The following is a 25,685-nucleotide window of genomic DNA, read 5'->3' as shown; positions in this document are numbered from 1 at the left end:
TTCCAAAGATTTCCAGTGTGCTTCTCAGCCCTGGGTAGATTTGGAAATCTCAGTCTCAGTGGGTGGGTTTTTTTCCTCCAAGAGAGATGAGAAGTGTAACACAGCTGTCTGCAACCATTACGGATCAGGAATATTTAAGAGGCACAGGCATCCTATTTTTAACCTCTGCTAGGAAATTTTAAAATTAATTAGTCCAGTGCAGACAGAAAATAATCTTAGATATCTCCCTTTCTGTTCTCACAAGAGCTGTGGCATTCAGCAGGGAGGCAGCCGCAGAGACCAGGCAGTGCTGCCATCCAAGGCCATTGCTGGAGCCAGCGCTGCGGTGGTGCCGGCAAGTGTGAGACAGCTACTGGATGGCACAGAGCATCTTCCAGGCAGGGGCCGCAGGGCTTGAGTGCTGCGAAACCCCCAGGGTAGCTAAAACCTGGGCTTAAAAGAAAAGGAAAAAAAAAACACCTGAGTGTAATGAAATATTTTACTACTGAGAAGAGTTGATGTAAGTTGTGCAATGAGGACACATCTTGCCATTTATTTATTCAGGCCTCAAGTGCTGTGGTGCTCTGGCTGCTGGCATCTGACTTCCTGTTACCAGCTCAGGAAGCGCAGACTGAGTCTGAAAGGTTTTTGCTTTACTAGGCACAATGTTATTAAAGATTTATCAAGAGCAACATGGCAGAAAGCTTTTCCTTGCGACTGCAGTGTATAGTGGCCTGTGATCCAAAATAGAAAGGGCAGGGCAGGATTCACCTGAAATGCTCTTTTATGCCAAAACAGCTACATTGAATTAAACACAGCGATGCTGCTGCATACCCGTCTCATCTCCAGACACTGGTTTCTTTTGCATCTGGCATTAATAACGTCCCTATGAAGTAGACGAGTTAAAGCTCTAATGAAAATTATCCCCTCCCCCAAATCCTATGGTGCTTATTTGAGCTGTTTTTTCACTTACATCAAAACTTTGGCAACGTCCATGGAGAAAAGCTCTGCACCAGTCCCTTCTCCTGGCACCAGGCACAAGACCTCTGCTGCAGTGGCAGAGGTCTGGGCACCTCGTGCCTACTCAGCACAGACACATGCATGTCCTCCCGGTAATAAAGCTGCTCCTCTCCCTCCTTCCCCAACGAGCCACATGCCAGCTAGTAGGAAAGGCGGAGACTCTTGTTCCAGTTCATCAGGCAGAGACCCTCCAAGGAAAGGATCAGTAATTATCTCAACAAAGATATCATCCTCTGTTGACACTGACAACCCAGCTCCTGTTTAACAGTGTTTCACATGCTATGGGAAGGCACCAAGGCCTCTGGCTCTTGGCCCCCACAGAAAGTGTTGCAGCTGGGGATGCAATCCAGGCTGCAGGTCAGCAACTCCATGAAGAGGTAGGCCTCCATGCAAGTCTTGATGGGCAATGATTCACTGGACTACCAAAATGACACAAAGTCAAGGCTTAACCCAGTCTTTGCACTGATGTGTCCTGTTTAACTTCAGATCATTAAACAAGTTAAGCACAAAAACTGCAAAGAATTTTGAAAGCAGATGAAAATGTTAAAAATTTTGCCACAAATAGCCAAAACAAAAATTTAACCATCACAGAGCAGAGACAAGGAAAGAGTCAGCCATGGGAGGGCAACACGTTGCGGGGTGCTTCTGGAAGGAAGTGCAAAGCATTAACTACAAGAAAACAGCACCTTTTTTTTCAGTACAGATTTTATTTCAATTTAATTGCCAGCTTCACCCCATTAAAAAAACCAAATTCCATTAATTTCTACAGAATTCAAACCGACGTATGTTAGAAGAAATTATTTCAAAACACAGGACCTGTGAAGTACAGCAAACTGTTTGCATTTCTTAGTGTAACAGCAATGCTGATTGCACGGCTACCGCATGGCATCTCTCTGGAATAATGCCTGTGCATACAGAACAGCAACGAAAAGCATTCACAACTGCAAATTTTGATGAACGTGTTTTCAATTTATTACAGTATGAGGAAAGAAAAAAAAAACCACAAGTGAAAGAAACAAAAAGAGTAACTTTGCCTCAGCAGCTTTGAAAACTCCAGCCAGCAGCTATGAAGTGGCCAAGTATGTCCCAGAATGAATCATCATTTTATTCCAGCTCTGGCTTGCAGGCGCATCATACTTCACTGAAGTACTTTAAATAGCAATCTGTCTTTAAATGGACTTGTGCAAATTCATTGTATGATCTGTCACTTTGCTTCCCAGCGCTCTCTGCATGCAGATGGCCTCGTCACTCTGCCTTAACTATTTACATGGCTCAGGCCAGCTGCCTGCATGCTCTGCTTAGGGGTTTATCACACCGGCTAACTCTTGTCCTTGAATCTGGATAGCCCCAACATTACCACCAAGACAATCATAGGCAGTTCAGCTTCACTTTAAATCAAAGTGAAATCAAATTCACAAGAAAAAAAACAGGGAAGGAAGATGATTTTTTGCTAGGTATCAGGAGTCCTCCAGGCTTAAGAACATGGAGCTCATCCCCCCTTCCCTCCCCCTGGATTCATGCACAAGTCACAGGCAGCAAAGGAGCACGGTCCCTGGTGGAAGCTGCAGCAAGTCCCTATGTGAGGCACTCGCTGCAGAGCGCAGTCTAAGCTGGCAGGGGAGCCAACTGCTTGATAACCTGCACACTCCCACCCTCCAGAGACCACAGTTTCTCCTTGCTCATCTCTTTCCCAAAAGCCATGTTTGGCCCTCCAGGAAAGCATCACTCAAGCAATAGCTGTTTGGCTCCTCAGCCCGTAATGCCGCTGAAGGCACAATACCGCTTATGCTGTAGGGAAAAGCAAACGTTTCACTTCTTCAACGAGAGTTGCACAAGGTGAGAGAGGGTATGTTGAAAACATGGCTGCTTTTTATTAGCTCCTGTACATTTAGTGTCTGCAGCACAAGAACGACGGCATTTACAAGAATGGCCTCTATCCACTGCATGTGTAACCACCTACTGAATTTTACACAGCCAGGACAACTTTCCTGCACATAAAGCACGCTCCTAAATACCAGCACAGTTTCAGCAGCAAATGCCAAGCTATTCTTGACTTGACATGCAAGCTGGAATTCTGCAGCTAGACAGGCTTATCCAAGACCCTACTTGATTTGTTTCCAAGTAACACTGCTTGCTTAGAAGGACCCAACTCTCACACAGGTACATACGGGCTTCCTCCAGGAACTGAAGATGGACTTACCACTTCATCTGCTGTCTGCATGTGCTGCATAGATGCGCTTGCAGAGAAGTGTATTAAACCTCAGTATTTGCTCCTGAAAGAAAAATCTGAAAGAAAAATCCTCCAAGAAAAAGAATGTCTCCCAACCTGTGCACATGCCCCTTTTATAGCTAGCCTCACTTTTACTTTGTAAAATTAAAGACTAGCAGTAATAGAGGAAGAGATTAATTTCTATTCTTTGCTGTCAGGTCCTTTAACTAACAACATTGGGATGCACCAAGACTCATTTTTCCTCTCTCCTCCCAGCCCTAACCCTGGGGATAGCTCATCATGGATTTTTTTCCCCCCAAGAAGTATCCTCATCTCAAGCAACCTCAGAAAGGGAAGAAATATAGCCATAGCCTTTAGTAAACTTTCCTATTCCATATAGTTTTCAAGGCTCAAGGAAGCCACTCAGTTTAAGGAACTGGGAGGACCATGTCCTGCTGCACAGTCAGCGTGCTCCTGGGGCAGTTTTATCAACACAAGAGGGCTCCTGGCACTGCAAGGCATCCTTGAATAACTAAGTACAACAGAATCTCACCTTCAGATTAAATAAGGCACTGGTAACTTCTGTAGCTTTCAGTAACAGCTCAAAACAATTTGCAACATGTTATTCAAAGGGTAACATGGTGGATAATCTAAACAGAAAGAATCTGCCTAGCAGCAATAAGGCCTCTGTTTCTGCTTTAAAATGAGATGCAACTGTTGTGATTACTTTGAATAATGGGTTTTTTGTGTAAAATGGAATACCATTCCTCTAATGAGGTTTCAAAGTTGGTTTCAAGGCAAAGATTTAAAACCCCTTTAGATTTCAGAGGTATTTTTTCTAGTCCCTTAAAAAGGGACTGCTATAGGAGGTAAGCAGCAGTGGGGAAAAGAACATTTCATTTCAAATGTTATAAATTAAAGCTGGTTTGCTGGAGAAAAAAAACCAACCTGGTGTCACCTTAAACACAAGGCAAGGCAGGGAAAAAACAACAGAATGTAATTAAAGCACTTCCCAAGATGGAAGGCAGCACAACAACGGATCATTGTGTAACAAGGGCAGCAGAGCCTCACAGTTAGCCAATTCTGTAGGAAATGCACTCAGCTCCGTCACCATTTTCTCCCCAATAAGAGTCCCCGTGGAGATTAGACTGAAGAGACACAAGAGCTGGTAGGGTGAAGGTAGCAGAAAAGAAGTCTAAATAAACTGCTCTGATGGGTGTTATTTTGTTCACATGGCATTTGTCTTATTCCACGTTTTACACTGCAGCAATCAGGCTATTAAGTGTTAGTAATAGCCCTTGGCCCACTGCTGATCTTGGGGTACATCTGTCTGTCTGCGCAGAAAACCCTCCTGTTGAGTGCTGCACAGTCACACTGGGGGAACTGTTAGGGAAGGGCTGGCTCTGCAGTCAAAGGAGTGGCTGCAGCTGTGTAAAAATAGCCAAGCCAGCTTTAACATGGCTGGTGGAGGCACTATTAGCAGTGTAAACCCAGCAACTGGGAGCTCGCCTTTCCAGAGTCAGAATAAATACTGAACCAATAACGTGCTGACTTTCAGTGTGGTTGTAGTGTTATCCCTGCAGCCTGTTTGATTTCACTTGGGTATTTCAAGATGAGCTGCACTCACACCAGCGATGACCATGAACACACGCTGTCTGTTCTTGAGATTTGACCTGACAAAGACTGTGGCTACCTCTACATGGGGTTGGCTCATGTCCCAACTACACTCCAATGCCACAGGTAAAAACATTTTGTCAGAAGAGTAAAACCAGGATCCTCTGAGCCCTTTTTGGTCTCTCAAGACATTTTCCACAAATACTTTTTGGGTCTCTTACTTGAAAATTTGGCCCTGTACTCAATTCCTCCTCTGGACTATATGCTTGTTACTATATCAGGTGAGTGTTGTCCTGGAAGGAAATATAGTTATTACAAGATGATTTACTTTGGAGAGGATGATATTTTTATAGCATGAATAAAGTTTAAAGCTGGAAGACAATTTTCAGTCTGACTGTTTTGAGAAAACCACTCCAAATGACTTAAAATTTCACATGGGATCCTCCAGTGCATGGTAACTTGTGATGTAGCTGCAACTTTTATTCAGGTGACATTTGATTTGATCTGGAAATCTCTTCAGTCAGTCAGTGAATGAAGAGCCACAAAGCGTCATTCTCACCAAGTACAGGGACATGGTCTCCCCAGGCTCCTTACACTCTTGAGCAGGTAACTGAAGAACTATCCACTGAAAATGCCATTTCTCACAGCCAGTTTAGAACTACTGCACCTCTCATCTGGAAGAGGAAAGCCATTTGTACTGAGCCAGGCAGGAGCAAGGTTAAGTTCATAAAGCTCAAAAACCCCATGCTGCTTCACCTGCAGCCCTGACTCCCTGCATCTCCCTCCAGAATTTCAGTCTTTTTATGGTTTCTGCAAGTTTTTCAGGTTTCAACTCAGAGAAGAAAAACGTAACATCATCAAATGACATTATGAACAACCTCAGGTTCTTCAAGTAAGTATTTATATTTTTGGCAATAAAAAAAGCTCCATGGAATGGCACTTCAGTCCCTGCAAAATATCTTGGATTACTTCAGTTTCTCGGATATACAGACTGCAAAACACTTCACTGGAAAATGAAAAGCTAAATAAATTTGTAAAATTTGCTTGGTAGTTTCAAGTGCTTCAGATCAGACATTCCAGTCCCTGTGACCCTCTGTGGGCTGCGAACCAGTCTGCACCAGCTCCAGCGCATTCAAACCATGGCCAACAGCTGAGTGGGAACATGAACAAGGCAGGCAGGGATGAGACACAAACAGGAGAATTAGAAAACACGGCAAGTACTAGGCATACACAAAGGTAACTGGCACTGATAAAACTTCATAGATGCCAGTGCCCACCTGAGCTCAGGCAGTAAGTATAAAGGATCTAGACAAAAGAGACAATCCTGAGATGGAGATCCATTTCTTAGTAAGGCTTTGAGTGCATATGGGTTTTTTAAGTGCTCTTCTTAAATTATCACAAAGACAGGCTAGCATTCTTTAAACAGTTGTGATCCTTCATTCCAGTACAAAACACATATGCAAACATGGCTTAAGACCCATGATCACTTAGGATATAATTTTAAAGTTTGTATTAAAAATATTTTTTATCCAAATAATAAATATTTTAAAATAAGCATTTACAAAAATAAATGGTCCATTCCCATAAGGAAGGACAAATATAGCTGAAATTCTGAATACATCTTGAGGCAACACAATTATTGATTAAGCTAGTTAATAAAATCTTTGGTATGAGAGTATAGTACATTAATATTCATGCACTGTTGTCTTCCCTTGGCAGGTACACTGTACAGACAAGTGAAGAGGCAGCTTTTCCTTAATTTCTTGATATGTCTTCCAAATACAACATACAAATATTTCTAACATGTCTTCCTATGATAATAGGAGAAAAGCCCAAGATTCTCCTGGCTCTTCCTATGACTTTCGTATCTAAAACAGAATGAAGATGGGAGGAACATGAGAAAGTAAACACAGTTAAGTTTCATTCTAGCTAGTAAGCAGCATCTACAAAAAATAAAAATCAATTAAAAAAAATTACTCTAGAGGAAACCCGTTTCCTTCAATATTGTATACATCAACTGCCAAAACAGGGTAACAACAAATCTGTTAGGATTCATTGCTGCAAGTTCAGACACACAAAGAGGAGATTACTGAATTAGGTAAGGGGACAGCTTTACACCCGAGCATGGCACCGGGTGGTGCAAGCCTGGACCACCACATCCAGGTCTGGTGGCCCTGTTACACATGGGGCATTGAGATACTGCATAGGTACAGGAAAAAGCCTCAAAAACTGGAAAAAAGAGCCCTGAAACAGAAGACTTGGAGAGATTAGTTGCTAATTTTAGCAAAAATAAAGATGGAGAGCTGACTTGAGGCCCAAGGACGTCCACAGGGAGAAAATACAAAACATTGACTGGCACAGAAACAAGGGGCTAAGGGCCTCTGCAATCTGGTAGAGAAAGGTTTAACAAAAATGATAGGCTGGAGCTGAAACCAGTTCAAACTGAGAATAAGACACACACTTCTAACACTATGGACAATTAACTAGGATCAAGGGAAGTGATCAGCTCTGGTTTTTTTGGTATCAGTCCCTGAATGCTTTTCTGAAAATGCTTCTATTAAATGCTGGTGACTGAACCTGATGAAAGGAAATGGTGCTAAGGAAACACATGGGTTAGCCTCGAGTGTCTAATGGATTCCTTTTAGCCTTAAACCCTGACTCCATGGACAGTCCAGCTGAGGGACTCTTATCTGGGAATGAAGGGTTACACAGCCCATCACCAGAAATGTCCATGAACTGGTGCTACTGTAGCCTACAGGTCTGGGAAAAAAAAAACAGTAAAGAACAATGTCTAACTGCAACTACTGTGACTGGGGTATGAGGAGCAGAAGGCACTAAACCAAAATGGAGTTTGGATTCTGCTCCCTATCTACTGCATGAAGACTGGCACTTCCCATGGGACCATGTGAAGACTTGGGAGAAAGTGACACCTCTGAATCAGCTACTCTCTCCTCCTGGGTCTCTCCCACTAGCACTGACTCACTGCTTCGCTGAAGTTGATCCATGTGGATGCATCAACACACTTTCTGCTAAGAGCTGCTGCTCTCACAGCAACATTGGGTGAGTGGAAGGTAGGACTATGAAGAGGAGCACGCGCTCTGCTCTGCTGGCTGCTGTGAAGCAGGCAACTTTCAGCTGACAGGGAGAGCTAACACCCAGAGCCAGCAACAGGGGCAACAGTTGTAACTGCTCGGGCTCAGCAAATCAAGCCAGTGACCTCCAGCCCTGGCACTGGTCATGCTTCAACCAGCTCCCAAGGGATGTGGAAGCCAGAAGGTTTGGGTCTGTCTCATGACTGCTGGGAATCATGACCCATTGCTATAGCAACAGGAGCTCACATGATTACTGTCTTTAAAAAGAGCCCCTGTTTGTGGCATCCTCTGTAGGCAAACTATCCATTACTTATATCTCAGCATGTCTGAAGCGTGATTTGTATCCTAACCTCATTAACAAATGATGACACCTTGACCCACTCTATGAAGTAAGCCATGCTGATCAAGAGGCACACTGCTCTCCTGTCCCATGCTAAAGTAAGGCAACCAAGAGAAAAAACACCAGAGTAGATTACCTGAGTTACAGCAATACCAAAATAATGCAAATCCTGCAGCAACACTAAAACAAGCAAGGAAAAACACTGGACCTAAAGAAAACAAAAAAAGAAACACATTAAGACAGAACAGAGCAGTGGAATTTTAGCTCAGCTCATAAATCATCAATTGCTATCAATATGCATAATTAAGTATATTCAAATAAAGCTACCATTCACAATTATGTATGTTCTGTAGCTAATGTACTATGAAGCACAATTACTATACTGTAATTAATTTTTACTACAGTTGCTTTGACACCATTCACTATTCACCTCTGTTCATCTAGCTATATCCTATGAAAATTAAGTGAAAGTTTCCTTAGATATTTTCTCACACTAAAACTTTGTGCAAAAACCCCTTTAAACACTACAACAAAATGCTAACCAGACTACTGAGACCTCACCACACAGTGTAGCATTTTACTCTATAAATAGCCCCCACTAGGCCAATGCACTGCCTGCGGGTAACAGGATATCATATGAGACCACAGTCCCTTAGAAGCAGATTTTCAGGGTTTTGTTTTTTTCCCCACAGATGTTCCATAAATTCCACTTTCATGACAAGAGCAAATATTCTTGTTCCTGCTTACAATTCTGCTGGAAGCTGAAATGCAGAGCCACACGCACACCTAAAACAAATCTCCCAGTGGAAACATTTCCTTCATATTCCTGCCTGGAATTACATGCAGTTTAATGCTGATGTTCAGTATTGATGTTCAGTAAAACCTTTCTAACTCATACTTATCCACAGACAAAACCTCATAAAGATTTATATCTGCTTCTTTATTATCTAATATTCTATTTGTATTTACTACTTCACTACAACTATAGCTACAATTAAACTGCACCTGTCAATTTAAGGACAAATGTACTGCAGACTAACAAATTAGTAGAGCTGACTACATGGACAAAGACACTGGAGAAACAGCAAAGGAACAAAGACTTGGTTGCTCCTTCGGATGTAATCTCCCAGGCAAGGGTAGCTAGCAACTGGCCAACCTCCACTCTAAGGCCAGCTCTTTCATCAGCATGAGTAAGAATAGAAATGATTTAATTTTCTTATTTTAAGTGCTTTCTCTGTTCTTCCTGTACTGTTATGCTGCAGTCAGCAATAGCGATGTGAATAATCTGAACAGCAATTTGGTTCAATATTCAAAGTAACAACAACACAGGCAAAAATATACATTGAGTTAAACTGTGTTTCTGCCCCTCATTTCCGTTTTCTCTAAGGGGAAAACTGGCAAAAAGGCATAGTTCATAGAAGGTACTTTTATTCTCTCATAATTGCATCCAAATTTCTAAATAAAATATCAATTAAATGCTAAAATAGTTCATTATAAATTTTGAAAATTCTTCAGCTTTCTTTCAGATCTTCAATTCCTTTTCAAAATATCCTTTAGTGAGTAAAATATTTTCCTCTGTAATCTGGGCATTGAACAGAGGAAGGGGAAAAAGTAACATGTTTTCCTAAGGAAAATATATTTAAGTTCACGTGTGCTCATCTTCCTTTCTATCTTCGTTTTCAAATGATTTGTACTTAAATTGAAAGCTTAAAAAAACTGAAAAAATTTGAAAGTTCTATAAAAAAATTATTGATGGCCTTATGCAAAATGACAGCAGCAGCAGCTGAATACACCTGACTATTCAAGCATTTAAGAAATCATAGGAAATGAAGAGTTTAGCTACAACGGTGTAAGTAAAACTACCATTGTAAATACTGATTAAACTCTACAGTCTCTTGAATTTCCTGGCACTGGTTTTCTCAACAGCAGCTCAGTACTTTTTCCGCCATTAATTCCACTTAACTTGTGACAGTAAAGACATTGTAAAACCAACTATTTGTTACATGAAATGCAAATTACATGATAAAAATAAATTGCATCATAATCTGAAAAGCCATTCCATCCGGTGACACTGTATGCATTTATTTACCCCTGTCATTTAGCATATATTTCTCCTTGTCAGTGTCTATCTCTGTGGAGTCTGTGGTTTCTAGAAATAAAAGCAACACATGAAAAGTTAGTACTTAGCTCAAGCAAACGAACAAATGTAAGCAGCACATGCAAAATTGTGCAAAACAACACATTTCAGAAAAATATCCAATTTTGACGTAAAATATTAACCCCTCCAAAGGTAAATCATCACTGTAGTTAAATCTGGATATATGTTGATCAAAAGACATAGGCACATAGTCATTTGAATGCAACTATAAACAGCTGCAGCAACACCTCTGATCTGGTTAGGCACTAACCACATAAGTAACATTACACTTGTTTCCCAAGTGAGGAAAGCAGGAGCTAATCCTTCCATAATGCCAGAAATTTTCATTGTAACAGATACAAACTATTTGTTAATATATGTGCTAATCTGAAAACACCCCTATAATTTAATGCATCACCATTCTTTATGTTCTCGAGTAAATCTCTGGGCATTAATGTATCTGGCAGATGAAGCACTTGGAACAAACTGCTTGGCACAGACTATTTATCTAAATTCTGGTCTCAGCTAAAGACATGTACAGCGTCTTTGAAAGTCTGTATGTACTACATGCTAACATTTGGCACAAATAACTTTTGCCTCTATTGTTCCACAAAAAAGAAAAGGAGGTTGACCTTAAGATAAGACATTTAGCAGTTAGCAGCAACAAAGCAGTTTCTGCTTTATTCCTACAGAAAGACCTACAGCTCTTTTAGAGGTGCCTTTGCCATAATGTGGAGATAACGTTGTCTGCAGAATGCGTGTGTGACACCGAAGAACACCGCTGTCACCATAAATGGCAGAGGAATGACTTTCCTTTAACGCATCATGAATCTGCAAAACAACTTTTTTAGCCAAACCTCTCTGTGGTCCAGAGGGTTAAAAAAAAGAAACCAAACAGGTGAGAGCTCCAGATTTGGCTGTCCATAGGGAAGAATTTGAGACTGACTGGTTTCAATTGATTTCCTTCTTCTATATGACAATCTGGAGCTATGTGACGTGCCTTGGAAAACCACCCTGTACACCAAGTCAGCAAAGGGGACCTGCTGTCAGCCAACATTAGATGGTGAACATCCATCTCCCATGCTAAATACATCCCTCTCGGTGGGGTGACAGGGCATGGCATTCAAGCAGAACAGAAACATCTGAGGCACTTTGCTGCAAAGCTTGAGAGTCACTGAAGCAGAAAGGATTGCTGCAAAGCCTCCATGGCACAGTCTGTATCAATGGCAATCTTACATAGCTTGCCCGCTTTGAGGGATGTCCTCCCGATGTACCCTAGCTAAGAAATCCTCCCAATTCACAGGAGAGCACAGCCAAATCTCTGCACTTTCATCAGGCTATCGCTGCGTGGGGCTGTTCTGATCCTTTATCTTTCTAGTCTATGTCAGCATTGAAAGAAATAAAAAACATCTTCTGAGTCACTTGGAAGATCCTGTTTGGCTTCAACAGCTCTGAAGTTGCCTATGCCATGTGCCTTACCCACCATCTAGCGGGAGTTCTGAGACATTACTAAACATTTCACTTGCAATATTATACTTGAGGCAAAGAAATTTTGTTCTAGCACAAATTTTGAAGTTGTTTTAAAAATGAAAAAGAAATCTTTGCTGAAAGTATTTCCTCTGTAGAAAACATTTTCCATATGTACAGCTGCATGTAATCTATTACAGAACTCTGTCCTGGCCATAGTTCATCAATGTCCTCACCAATAATTTCTTCAGTTGTTTATAATGCTGCTTGTTTCAGTTCAATTTGCATTTAGAACTAAGTCCCCATGTTTGGGATTCCCTTTTTTCTTCACATTTACAAATTCTAGTGTCAATTCTGTAAACGCTGTGTGCTAAATTTGACAGATTTAACAACTACTGCTATGAGTAACATTTGAGTAACATAAAAATCGTACATGTTAGAGGTTGGAAGGATAATGGCTTTAATATTCAAAATGTTCAAGTTCACTTAAATGAGAAATCACACCTCATATTGAACAGGGAGCTTTTCCTGAAGAATAAAATTGTTTGCAGTTTGAGCTTAAAATGCTGCACAGATGCTTATTGACCATTCAATCCAGAATGCAGACATTTGTCATAGTTACAGAACTCATAAGAAGCAGCAAACATATTAACACAATTATCTCATCATTTCCTTCCCAGGTCAATATAAGGAAACTGCAGAATCTCACCATGTAGCAGTATTTTAACTCAGTTATTTAAATTATTCTCATCGTTCTGAGGATGGTAATGTAAGAGAGTGTACCAAGATACAGCGAATTTAATGACTTGTGATGGTTACTGGAGTCCCTTTGCATAATGCAACAGCAGCAAAACAGTTCTGGGGCACCACACACAGCTCTATTTTTTCTGTGAAGCACTTCTAGCATATGTACTTGTTATGCACAGTCTGAACATATGAAGCCCTGCCTACTCATGTGGCTACCCAAGTAAGAGCTCTCAGAAGCAACCACCTAAAATCAGGTACAAGGATGAGCACATTTATGCTCTAGCTAAAAGTGAAAACATCACACAGACACCCTATGCAAGTTTCCTCTCAGCTGGTTTGTCCAGGCGTGACAACAGCACAAGGCAGTGTGAGAGTTCGTCTTCGCAATATCTGCACAACTTCCAATGTGAATTTTATGGGTACAGATGAACTTGGTCACAGCTATGCTATTTCTAGTACCCAACTGAACTCAGACCGTCTACATGGGATGCAGTCAGGCCTTGGCTACTGTGTACACATGTTAAGACACATTGTCAGAAATGGCTTGTAGAAGGCAAGCATTATTGAACATTAACAGAGCTTAAACTCTTAAAACATCAATACACTCTTGAAATTCTATTCTTAGTGACTACACTAAGACTTCTTAAGTTGCTCTTAATTAATAAAGGCTGTCTGCTGCCTTCTAGTCAGCCTGGCAGAAAAACCTGTTGCTCTTGAGCTCTACCCGAGTAAAAATGATTGATCCAAGACTTTGATTTAAGAGCCTGTTCCCTCAAAGGGCATGACTTCTGCAAGGTGAATAGCAGATTGAAAGCATTGCATTAAAGCTGATGTGAGACTGAATCAATAGGGATTCATGTTCATCTAAGATTCTGAGGCAGGGATGGGCCCAGACATTCCCAGTTCAAGAGGGTTTGGGTATGGGATATGGAGACCTGGGGTAACTTTGCACCCTCCCTTGTACAGGCAGGAAAATGGCACAGGCTTCCACTAGTACATATTTGTGCTGGGTAGATACAAAGCTCTTCCTTCAAAATGAAAGGCAAAACCAAGCTAGACAATGCAGTATCTTCAAAGGTAATTACAATTTTACATGCCATTCTCACTCCAGAAATAAAAGAGGTCTAATTAATTTTTTTAAAACCTATGGACTTTTGGTGTAACCGTTTGAATCTCACTGGAGTTTGACCCACATGTCTAAAATTTCCCCTGGCACCTAACTCATTGAGACTCATTGAGAGGGTTTTAAACTAGGTTTGAAGGGGGAAGGGGATATAAACAGACCCGCTAGTGAGGAGCCCAGGGGCAGCATGGCAACGTTGGGGGCGAAATCAATAGCCCGGCTCAAGTGCATCTACACCAATGCACATAGCATGGGCAACAAACAGGAGGAGCTGGAAGCCCTTGTGCAGCAGGATGGCTATGACATAGTCGCCATCACAGAAACATGGTGGGACGACTCTCATGACTGGAGTGCTGTACTGGATGGCTATAAGCTCTTCAGAAGGGATAGGCAAGGAAGGAGAGGCGGTGGGGTGGCTCTGTATGTTAGGGAGTGTTTTGACTGTATAGAGCTCAACAGTGGTGATGACAAGGTAGAGTGCTTATGGGTAAGGATGAGGGGAAAGGCCAGCAAGGCAGATGTCCTGTTGAGAGTCTGCTATAGACCACCCAACCAGGATGCAGAGGTAGATGAGGCGTTCTATAAGCAGCTGGCAGAAGTCTCGCAATCACTAGCCCTTGTTCTCGTGGGGGACTTCAACTTGCTGGACATCTGCTGGAAATACAACACAGCAGAGAGGCAACAGTCTAGGAAGTTCCTAGAGTGTGTGGAGGATAACTTTCTGATGCAGCTGGTAAGCGAGCCTACCAGGGGAGGTGCCTCGCTTGACCTGCTGTTTACTAACAGAGAAGGGCTTGTGGGAAATGTCGAGGTCGGAGGCCGTCTCATGCTTAGCGACCACGATATGATAAAGTTCTCGATTCTAGGTGATGCCAAGTGGAGGGGCAGCAAAACTGTTACTATGGACTTCCGGAAGGCAGACTTTGGCCCCTTCAGGACCCTGGTTGGGAAAGTCCCTTGGGAGGCAGTCCTGAAAGGCAAAGGGGTCCAGGAAGGCTGGGCCTTCTTCAAGAAGGAAGTCTTAAGGGCGCAGGAGTGGGCTCTCCCCGTGTGCCGTAAGACCAACCGGCAGGGAAGACGACCAGCCTGGCTGAATAGGGAGCTTTTGCGGGGACTCAGGGAAAAAAGGAGAGTCTACCACCTTTGGAAGAAGGGGCGGGCAACTCAGGAGGAGTACAGGGATCTTGTTAGGTCCTGCAGGGAGGAAATTAGAAAAGCAAAAGCCCAGCTAGAACTCAATCTGGCCAATGCTGTAAAAGATAATAAAAAATGTTTTTATAAGTACATCAGCAATAAAAGGAGAGCCAAGGAGGATCTCCATCCTTTGCTAGATGTCGGGGGGAACACTGTCACCGAGGACAAGGAAAAGGCTGAGGTACTTAATGCCTTCCTTGCCTCTGTGTTTAACAGCCAGACCGGTCATCCCCAGGGTACACAGGCCCTTGAGCTAGAGGATAGGGATGGGGACCAGAATGGAGCCCTCATAGTCCAGGAGGAAGCAGTTAACGACCTGCTATGCCACCTGGATGATCACAAGTCTATGGGGCCAGATGTGATCCACCCAAGAGTACTGAGGGAGCTGGCAGAGGAGCTTGCCAAGCCACTCTCCATCATCATGTGGATGTCATCTACCTCGACTTTAGCAAAGCTTTTGACACTGTCTCGCATAATATCCTCCTCGGGAAGCTGGCAGCTCACGGCTTAGACAGGCATACTCTTCGCTGGGTAAAGAACTGGTTGGGTGGCCGAGCCCAGAGAGTAGTGATAAATGGTGTTAAGTCCAGTTGGCGGCCGGTCACGAGCGGTGTTCCCCAGGGCTCTGTTTTAGGGCCAGTCTTGTTCAATATCTTTATCAATGATCTGGATGAGGGGATCGAGTGCACCCTCAGTAAGTTTGCAGACGACACCAAATTGGGTGGGAGTGTCGATCTGCTCGAGGGTAGGATGGCCCTGCAGAGGGACCTGGACAGACTGGATCGATGGGCCGTGGCCAACTGTATGAGGTTCAACAAGGCCAAGTGCCGGGTCCTGCACTTCGGTCACAACAACCCCATGCAACGCTACAGGCTTGGGGAGGAGTGGCTGGAAAGCTGCCTGGCCGAAAAGGACCTGGGGGTGTTAGTAGATAGCCGGCTGAACATGAGGCAGCAGTGTGCCCAGGTGGCCAAGAAGGCCAACAGCATCCTGGCTTGTATCAGGAATGCTGTGGTCAGCAGGAGCAGGGAGGTGATTGTCCCCCTGTACTCGGCGCTGGTGAGGCCGCACCTGGAATACTGTGTCCAGTTTTGGGCCCCTCACTACAAGAAAGACATTGAGGTGCTGGAGCGTGTTCAGAGGCGGGCAACGAAGCTGGTGAAGGGTCTGGAGAACAAGTCTTATGAGGAGCGGCTGAGGGAACTGGGGTTGTTTAGCCTGGAAAAGAGGAGGCTGAGGGGAGACCTTATCGCTCTCTACAACTACCTGAAAGGAGGTTGTAGTGAGGTGGGTGTTGGTCTCTTCTCCCAAGTAGCTAGCGATAGGACAAGAGGAAATGGGCTTAAGCTGCGCCAGGGGAGGTTTAGGTTGGAAATTAGGAAAAATTTCTTTACGGAAAGGGTGGTCAGGCATTGGAACAGGCTGCCCAGAGAGGTGGTGGAGTCACCATCCCTGGAGGCGTTTAAAAAACGGGTAGATGTGGCACTTCGGGATATGGTTTAGTCTGGTCTACCCTTGATTAGTCTAGAGTGGGCTTGGTAGTGTAGGTTAATGGTTGGACTGGATGATCTTAAAGGTCTTTTCCAACCTAGATGATTCTATGATTCTATGATTCTATGATCTATCAGCAGTCCTGGTTAACAGGGGAGGTCCCTGATGACTGGAGGCTTGCCAATGTGACACCCATCTACAAGAAGGGCCGGAAAGAGGACCCGGGAAACTACAGGCCTGTCAGCCTGACCTCAGTGCCGGGAAAGATTATGGAGAAGTTCATCTTGAGTGAACTCAACAGGCAAGTGCAGATCAACCAGGGGATCAGGCTCAGCCAGCATGGGTTCATGAAAGGCAGGTCCTGCTTGACCAAGCTGATCTCCTTTTATGACCTCGTGACCCGCCTGGTAGATGATGGAAAGGCTGTGGATGTCATTTACCTGGACTTTAGCAAGGCCTTTGACACAGTCTACCATAATATTCTCCTTGGGAAGCTGGCAGCTCATGGCTTGGATTGGCATAGTCTTCACTGGGTAAAAAACTGGCTGGGTGGCCGAGCCCAGAGAGTAGTGATAAATGGTGTTAAGTCCAGTTGGCGGCCGGTCACGAGCGGTGTTCCCCAGGGCTCTGTTTTAGGGCCAGCCTTGTTTAATATCTTTATCAATGATCTGGATGAGGGGATTGAGTACGCCCTCAGTAAGTTTGCAGATAACACCAAACTGGGTGGGAGTGTCAATCTGCTCGAGGGTAGGATGGCCCTGCAGAGGGATCTGGACAGGCTGGATCAAAGGGACGAGGCCAATTGTATGAGGTTTAACAATGCCAAGTGCCGGGTCCTGCACTTGGGTCAAAACAACCCCATGCAACACTACAGGCTTGGGGAAGGGTGGCTGGAAAGCTGCCTGGCCGAAAAGGACCTGGGGGCGTTGGTAGACAGCCGGCTGAACATGAGCCAGCAGTGTGCCTAGGTGGCCAAGAAGGCCAACAGCATCCTGGCCTGTATCAGGAATAGTGTGGCCAGCAGGAGCAGGCAGGTGATTGTTCCCCTGTACTCAGCGCTGGTGAGGCCGCACCTGGAATAGTGTGTCCAGTTTTGGGCCCCTCAATACAAGAAGGACATTGAGGTGCTGGAGCGAGTTCAGAGAAGGGCAACAAGGCTGGTGAAGGGTCTGGAGCACAGGTCTTATGAGGAGCGGCTGAGGGAACTGGGATTGTTTAGCTTAGAGAAGAGGAGGCTGAGGGGAGACCTTATCGCTCTCTACAACTACCTGAAAGGAGGTTGTAGTGAGGTGAGTGTTGGTCTCTTCTCCCTAGTAGTTAGCGATAGGACGAGAGGAAATGGGCTTAAGCTGCGCCAGGGGAGGTTTAGATTGGATATTAGAAAAAATTTCTTCATGGAAAGGGTAGTCAAGCATTGGAACAGGCTGCCCAGAGAGGTGGCGGAGTCAACCATCCCTGGAAGTGTTCAAAAAACGGTTAGAGCCTCTACAGCTCAGCCTCTGCCTCCTCTTCTCCAGACCAAACAATCCCAGTTCCCTCAGCCGCTCCTCATAAGACTTGTTCTCTAGACCCTTCACCAGCTTCATTGGCCTTCTCTGGACACACTCCAGAAACTCAATCCATAAATTTGAAAAAATAAATCCACTGTCAAAACACAAACCCAAAAATCCAGCAACTACTCATTTTCAAGGATGACACTGCTGAATAATAAATGATTTATAGGCACCCAGTAGAAATTCTTCAGAGTTATTGTAATTATGGGTGTGAATATTACAGTACTGAGACAGGGAATACCAGTTAGCACCCATTAGAAGCTGCCAGCTTTGCGAGTACATCTTGCTTTTGGCCACAGGTACTCAAGTCACACCACTGTCAAGGCTCTTCCTTCAGCCAGGGACTACTGAGCAGCTCAGCCTTCCAGGGCGAGCTCATTAGCAAGCTCATATCAATTTGCAAGCAATTATTTTGTGGGTGTAGACACAAAAGATGTGGGAAGGGAACTGGCATTGAATTTAAGTCTCTGGAGGGTGGTCAAGAATTGGAACAGGCTGCCCAGAGAGGTGGTGGAGTCACCATCCCTGGAGGTGTTCAAAAAATGGGTAGATATGGCACTTCGGGACATGGTTTAGTCTAGTCTACCCTTGATTGGTTTAGTGTGGACTTGGTAGTGTAGGTTAATGGTTGGACTGGATGATCTTAAAGGTCTTTTCCAACCTAAACAATTCTATGATTCTAACTGTGGAGTTTCTTACAACTAGAAATTAATGGACCAGTGACGCATTAGTGCTGTTAGATACTTTATAAGGATTTCTTAAACTGCAGTCCCTTTGCAACTGCATTAACTTAAATGTGGGAGCTTCTTCTCAAGCTCCTCAAGTCATTTCAGTATGTGGAATGCCTGAACGCATATCCCATCCATTTGGAACATTGTTCTTTTCTCCAGTTCATTAGGTAGGGGGGAAATTTAAAAAAAAAAAAACAAACCAAAAAAAAAACACCAATACATAGCAAGAATTATCCCACTTTGGGAAGTCAAGCTTGATACTTTTCCTTAAAGAAATGAGCTCCTTTGCAGTATAGAATCAAATCTGTTTGAGCCTCAGTCCTTCTGAAGAACATACACGTATATTTGGGGGGCAACTTTATGGACATCAGTCAGGTTTGCCAGCTGCACAAAACAAGTCCCAAGTGATTAATATCACAGTTTATCATTGCAAGGGCCTATACATGTTTGCTTCATGTTAAGCTAGCCACAACTAGGAGATTTATGGATTGAGGGAAAGCCAAGCTTCTGGGCCACCAGAGTTTTGAGCTTAACAAATTTGAGGTTTGTAATGTTCTTACATGCTACAAGTCAGAGTAAACACAGAGGAAATAAACAAGCCATTAAGAAGCAATGGTTATGAAAAGAGAAACTGTACTTCATACAAGTTATATCGGTCTTACATGTTGCACTTGTTTTAAACTGTTTTAAAGACATATTTCAAAACAATCGAGTTTTAGACTGCCCACACTATTCAGCAAATAACAAGAACTATGCAGTCAAATCCCCTTACAGCTTTTGGAAAATTCCAGTCAGAAGGAATTAATGTATACTCCAAAAATTATTAAATAACCTAAACAGATTATTTAAATAACCTAAACCTCATCTGAATGAGGTTTTGTAATACACTGATGAGGACATCCACAACTCAGTCAACTTACTCAAGATTTTCCTGCTTGGCAGGTCATTATACAGCTGTTCAGCATTGATCTGTAGAGCCCTGTAAAACTCTTGACAGTGTCTGTCTCCTCTCTTTTGAAGGTGCTTTATCAGATCTGAAAGTCTGGTATGGAGTGATGCCTTTGGATTTCTGAACTGTAAGAGAAAAGGACTCATCAGAAGAGAGATTACAACAACTGGAGATCAATATTACATCACTTTACAGTATGCCAGGAAGTGAAGATATGGTGCTTGTTTTGTATTTGCTAACAGAATGGGCCAAAAAAATGAGAGGAACCTAAAAAGGACATGCATTGCACAGCAGTCTTCAAGACGGTGAGCTCCATCTGGTCAGCACTGCTTGATGGAGAGCATATTGCCTCTGCCTTCCCTCGCTACTTCTGCCCTGATAAAGTGACAGCTGCTCTGCATTTGATGTTTTCTCTGCATTCAAACTAACATGGTACTTGCTACTCTACAATTTGATTCTGACAGCTATTGATAGACAATATCAACAAATCTTATAATAAAGTTTTATTTTTTCAAGTTTTCCCTTAGTTGCCTAGTAATGATCACCCAAAAAGTACTTTATACTGCTTATATTAGTCCCAACATTGGAGTGTTCATCATCCCAAGAATACATTTCATTGTTTCCAGCACAATTAACTGCTGCGTACCCAGTGTAACATGTGCAAATTCTCATTCCTCAGGCAACATGGCAAGCAGTTGCAGAAGAAAGTACTTTTTTTCTGTAGTCCAAAATGTGATGAATATTAGGAGACCTTACAAAGAGAATGAAAACATGTACCTAGCCTTACACACATCAACTGATTTCAGCTTATTCGGAAAACATCCCAAGCCATTCTCAGCAAAGCATTGTATTTCAGACCAGTACAGCAGATAACATTTGTAGTACACTTAGGATCAATTCCTGCTCTAGGAGGACAGGAATGCAACATACCTTACACAACGCTTTTTATTCTGAAAAAAATCCCACAAGGTCTACCGGATATAGCTGAGATTGTAAGCTTCCTAAACACTCAATAGAGTTGACAGAAACTTGCCTGGACCTATGAGAAAGCAGTTCATTTCTGTCTGCTAAATGCAGAAGTCACAAATGGTGTTTCACAGATTCTTTACGCATTTATTTTGAAGCTCTTGAGGGAATGAGATAAACTTCAATTGTGCATATCATACTGTTTATCATAACTGAGTGGTTAGACTGGCTCAGCTGATGACCTAGCACTGCTCTACACCACCAAAACACTATTCGTCCCCATGGAGTTTGACTATGACAGCACTAGACCTATTTTTCCTAATGCTAAAATACTGATATGCCAAAATCCTGAGCCTTGTGCAGACAATGAAGTCTGCAGAGGGCAAGCACAAACTGTTATAAGTAGGATCTGGGAAGCTTTTAACTGACTTTAACTTTCACTCCACACAGCTACCCATTTTTGAAAGCTTCATGCCAGGGAGGGTGGCTTTCCTCCATACATAGCGGCACCACTGGAAGATGTTACTAACTCCATCCACTTCCCACAGCTCCCACACTTATAGGTGGGACTAATGCCCCCCTTCTCTACCAAAGTAGAGAGTTATTAATCATGTTAATCAGCAGCTAAAGCTGATTAAGCAAATATAGATGACTTTGTGGACACAGCTGGATGCAGCACAGACCATCTGACATGACACTCCACGCCGAGTCATGTGAGGAGGCAGGCATGTAGGGCATTTGGCCACACAATGGGAGCAATCCTGCCCATGGAGTGGTTATAAGATAGTATGCTTCTGCACGGACAGCATCGGATGTCATGGCAGGGACCATGGCATTAAGCTGCTGCTGAAGAGAGTGCCTTCTCTCATAACCACTTGGCACACGGAACGTGCCTGCCCTGTGACTTTCTCCTCTGATACGACATCCCAGATACAACCAGTCAGCAAGTAAGAGCTGAGGAAGATTGGCCGCACGTGGCACCAAGAGTCAAGTAAGGAAGATGGCAGCTGAGCTACTGACCTGCAAAAGCAATGCAACATTCAGAGATACAGTAAAATTAATCAAATTACCTTTTCTGCTTCTGCATTGGTAAGAATTTGGGGGTAGACTCTGTTAAGCTGAAGGATAATTTTATCAACCACTTGCTCATTCAGTCGGCTATTGCTTGTAAGAAAATACATGTCGTGTTGCAGCCGATGACAATATGACTGATCTAGAGATAAAATAATACAAAGAACAAACCACAGCAGTTAATTAGCAAGCCATTTTTAAATTCTGTAAATTTCATTTTCCTAACAGTGGTTAAATAGCTAAAATAAAATTACCACCATCATGTAATTTTATAAAGCTGAACTATCTATTAGGGTAACACAACATAGCGACGTGCTTTCAAAGACCCATCCACTTAAAATTACACACATCTGAACTCCTGGCTGGTCACTCATGCTGCCTCTCTCTTTCCAAAGGGAGAAGGTTCTAAATTATTGAGATGTCAAGCACTCATGGATATTTAATCAAATACAATCCCAAAGTTGTTAAATTACTGAAGATAAATTTTCTATCATTTATGAAGTCAGATTATGGAGTTTAAAACTAATGGGGTTTATAATTCTTTTGATGTAAATGTGTATTTCATAGAAAGAGGTTCTCTCTGATGTAGAACAGTAAAAGGACATAAATGTGGCATTACTGATACTGGTATACAGCACAGGGCTGGTCATTGCCAGCTACTTAGCGCCTGAGGACTGTAGCACAGCACGGGATGCAGAGAAGCTCGCAGAGCCAGACCAAGCTGGCTGAGCTGGCATGATTTGACCCTAACATCACCCAACCCTCCAAGAGTTTATTGCTGCCTTTTGTCTAACGGAAGACTTCAGCAACTTGTCCACTGGAAACTGCCCAGACTGAAACAGAACTGGAACATCAGGAACAGCATCTCTGCCAAAGAGCCATTAAGTTTTTAGGGAAGGACTTATACCTTCACTTCATGCAGGAGTGGGGATAAACGGCATTCAAAAAGCAGTACATTTTTACCATGGAAGTACACTAAAATACCCATACAAATAAAACACATCTTTTTCTATTAACTCAAACCTCTGCAAATACACAAATCCAGACTTGCTGTTGTTTTAGGCACCATTTCCAATTTGACAGCACTGGATTTTGCAGGACCATAGCTTTCCCTATAGCTGCTTGTCTATAGTCCCTAGATTAAGATACAGGTACAGACTGGTTTCACAGGTTACTGAGCCCTTACCAGATTTAGAAAGACAACATCTATGACCATGTCTGAAATAAGTGGTAAAATGTCAGCACTTCATAACCAGGCAGCACAGAAAAAACCAAAACACCACCACCCCCACCACACCCCCAGCACATTCTCGATTTAAAGCAAATGCATAGGTTTCATGGTATTTTAGCCACCAGAAAACATATAACCATCAGCCCTCTGTGCCCTGCAATTTAGAGAAGATAAACAAAAAAATGAAGAAAAAGAGCCAGAAAAAACTTTGGCACAATGCACTACACCTACGCACAGCCCTTGCTTGCCCTTGCTATACCATGTCCTTTTTCTGTGTCTGTGTAGCACTAAGAGCATTTATAGGTTAAGGGTTCAGGAAAACCTCCCAGTGTGACCATCATGCACTAATAACTTCTCCAGTGCCAATGTCACTCCTATTCAAACAAGAACACGCAGCTGTTGATAACTGCATAGACAGCTGCAATTCTACAGGCACAACAGCATTTCAGTTACAGTCTTACTTTTTATACAAACACCATATTATTTCCATGTGTTTCTAATGCCTCGCTTTTCCACAGCTCACTGTCAAGGCAGCTTTTTAGTGTACTGTCAGAAACATACTGCCCTGATATACTTGCTGTGCAATTCCCTTTTGCTGCAAGAAGTTCCATGTTATCTGATTCACGTATGAGCTCAAACTTCTCCTCTTCAAGTCACTGGCACACACAAAAGGCTGAGGTGAGAACCAGGAGACTGCAAAGTTGTGTCTGTTCATGCATGGGAACAAAGTGCCACAGTGCCGCTTCCTCCTCCTTCTTCTGCCTCATGTACATGATTTGTAGTGACTCTCAGTGTCACCAACAACTCTGTACCTTCTGTAAACTTACAAAAACCACACATTAAACCAGGGTCTTACAGCTAGCAGAGAAATTAAACTTCAAATAGAACTGTGACATTCAAACAACAAACCACAGCAAGTGCTAAAATCATGACAAGGATCTGGCACAATGGGTATATGAAGTAAAATAAAAGCAGGCTCAAAGTGGTTCCCTGCTTCTTGCTCTGTTGCTGCCTTGTCATTACTGATCCCTGCACAGGCAGCACACAAAGTATATTAGCAGCAATTACACGAGTGAAGTTAACTGTGACCAATTGAAGACTGCATTTAAGTCAAGATCATTTTCTGAGCAGTCAGGAGCACTCCATATCCTCACAGCACTTATCATTTACACTCATTCATTAAACCATCTTACCGAGGGCTTTTTGCTGCCATCTGAAACCTGTGTGCTGGTGCACAGTAGGTTATATTACAGGGCATAAGCCTCTCTTGAGATTTAAAGGGTGGCTATGTTTTCTTCCCATCTAAGCTAAAAGGCAGGAGAAGAGAATGAGATGATGCCCTTGGCCTCTCTGGCTCCTGCTAAACTGTGCCTGCCAATGACAGGTCTTATGCCTGGCTTAGGCATCTACAAGATGCTTCTCCCATCCTATGGGATGCTCCATTTTTAAGAAGCACCCGTGAAGCTTCCTCCCCATTCCCACAGAGACGTTTCACCTGCCTGCATCTTCACCTCTTCCAAATTCCTTCAGTTCAGTATTTAGGATAGGGTGCAAAGTTTAAAATTTCCTGAAGAGGGGTTATCAAGCTCAACACTAACTCAATAAAAGCAGAGCAGAAGTAACGTCCAGTATCTCACCTCTCTCTTCTGAAATCTTTTACTCTCCTCTAACTCTGAGAAATCTCTGCCCAAACCACACAAGGAACTGCCTTCAGGCTTCTGGTAGACCAGAGAAGTGAAACTGACACAGCCCACCAGTGCAGAATTGTGCTCCAGCTACTAAATTTAAAGAAAACAAACAAAAAAAGCCCCACTAATCCTAGTGGCTGGAACATGGCACCCTGCTTTGGAGTGATAAGGGTATCTGGAAAGCACATGTGTGCATTTGAAGCCACCATGCAATGCTCCTGGGCCCAGCTTGCCCCAGGAGCTCCAGCAGCTTTGTTATAGCATGGACTTGCTCCCATGCACTGCCAGTCATGGCCTAGTGTCCTGCTTTCAGCTGGGATAGAGTTAATTTTCTTCCTAGTAGCTGGCATAGTGCTGTGTTTTGGATTTAGTATGAGAAGAATGCTGATAACACACTGATGTTTTAGTTGTTGCTAAGTACTGCTTATGCTAGTCAAGGACTTTTCAGCTTCCCATGCTCTGCCAGGTGCACAAGAAACTGGGAGGGGGCACAGCCAGAATAGTTGATCCAAACTGACCAAAGGGCTATTCCATACCATATGACGTCATGTTCAGTATATAAACTGGAGGGAGTTGGCCGAGGAGCAGCGATCACTTCTTGGAGACAGGCTGGGCATCAGTCAGCGGGTGGTGAGCAATTGTGTTGTGCATCCTGTGTTTTGTATATTTCTTTTATCATTATTATTAATAGGACAGCAGAAGAAGAGAAAGTAAACTGCCTTTATCTCCACCCACAGCTTTTACTTTTTTTTTTTCCGATTCTCTCCCCCATCCCACTGTGCATCACTTGCTTTCTATATTATTATTATTATTATTACTACTACTACTATTTTACTTTATTTCAATTATTAAACTGTTCTTATCTCAATCCACGAGTTTTCTTACTTTTACTCTTCCAATTCTCTCCCCGATCCCACCGGGCCAGGGGGAGTGAGCAAGCACCTGTGGGGTGCTTAGTGGCCAACTGGGGTTAAACCATGACACCCAGTTATGGGTGTACAAACATGACCGTGCTATAAAGTTTTATAATCACTGTTCATGAGCAGCAGCTTTTTAATATTTAACATGCCCATTATTTACATT

At 43.1% G+C, this 25,685-nt stretch overlaps 1 protein-coding gene across 4 annotated transcripts in view; it reads right to left on the bottom strand.

Annotated features, from left to right (window-relative positions):
- Positions 1 to 1,708: 1,708 nt before the first annotated feature.
- Positions 1,709 to 25,685, bottom strand: part of CARD19 (caspase recruitment domain family member 19) — a 32,687-nt gene continuing 8,710 nt past the window's right edge. For 2 of the 4 annotated variants that reach the window (XM_075713522.1, XM_075713524.1), the window contains exons 2-6: positions 21,683 to 21,825; positions 19,618 to 19,771; positions 10,344 to 10,403; positions 8,391 to 8,462; positions 1,709 to 6,690 (exon numbers count right to left, since the gene is read on the bottom strand). In XM_075713522.1, coding sequence (XP_075569637.1) covers positions 6,578 to 6,690; positions 8,391 to 8,462; positions 10,344 to 10,403; positions 19,618 to 19,771; positions 21,683 to 21,825 — 542 coding nt within the window. In that variant the 3' untranslated portion in view covers positions 1,709 to 6,577. Of the gene's footprint in view, positions 6,691 to 8,390; positions 8,463 to 10,343; positions 10,404 to 19,617; positions 19,772 to 21,682; positions 21,826 to 23,375; positions 23,611 to 25,138; positions 25,272 to 25,685 lie in introns of those variants that run through there. The other 2 variants (XM_075713523.1, XM_075713525.1) reach the window with 2 other exon arrangements.

This window comes from Pelecanus crispus, chromosome 7 (genome assembly GCF_030463565.1).
Source record: "Pelecanus crispus isolate bPelCri1 chromosome 7, bPelCri1.pri, whole genome shotgun sequence".
Taxonomy (NCBI): domain Eukaryota; kingdom Metazoa; phylum Chordata; class Aves; order Pelecaniformes; family Pelecanidae; genus Pelecanus; species Pelecanus crispus.
This window is presented reverse-complemented; position numbering and strand designations above follow the sequence as displayed.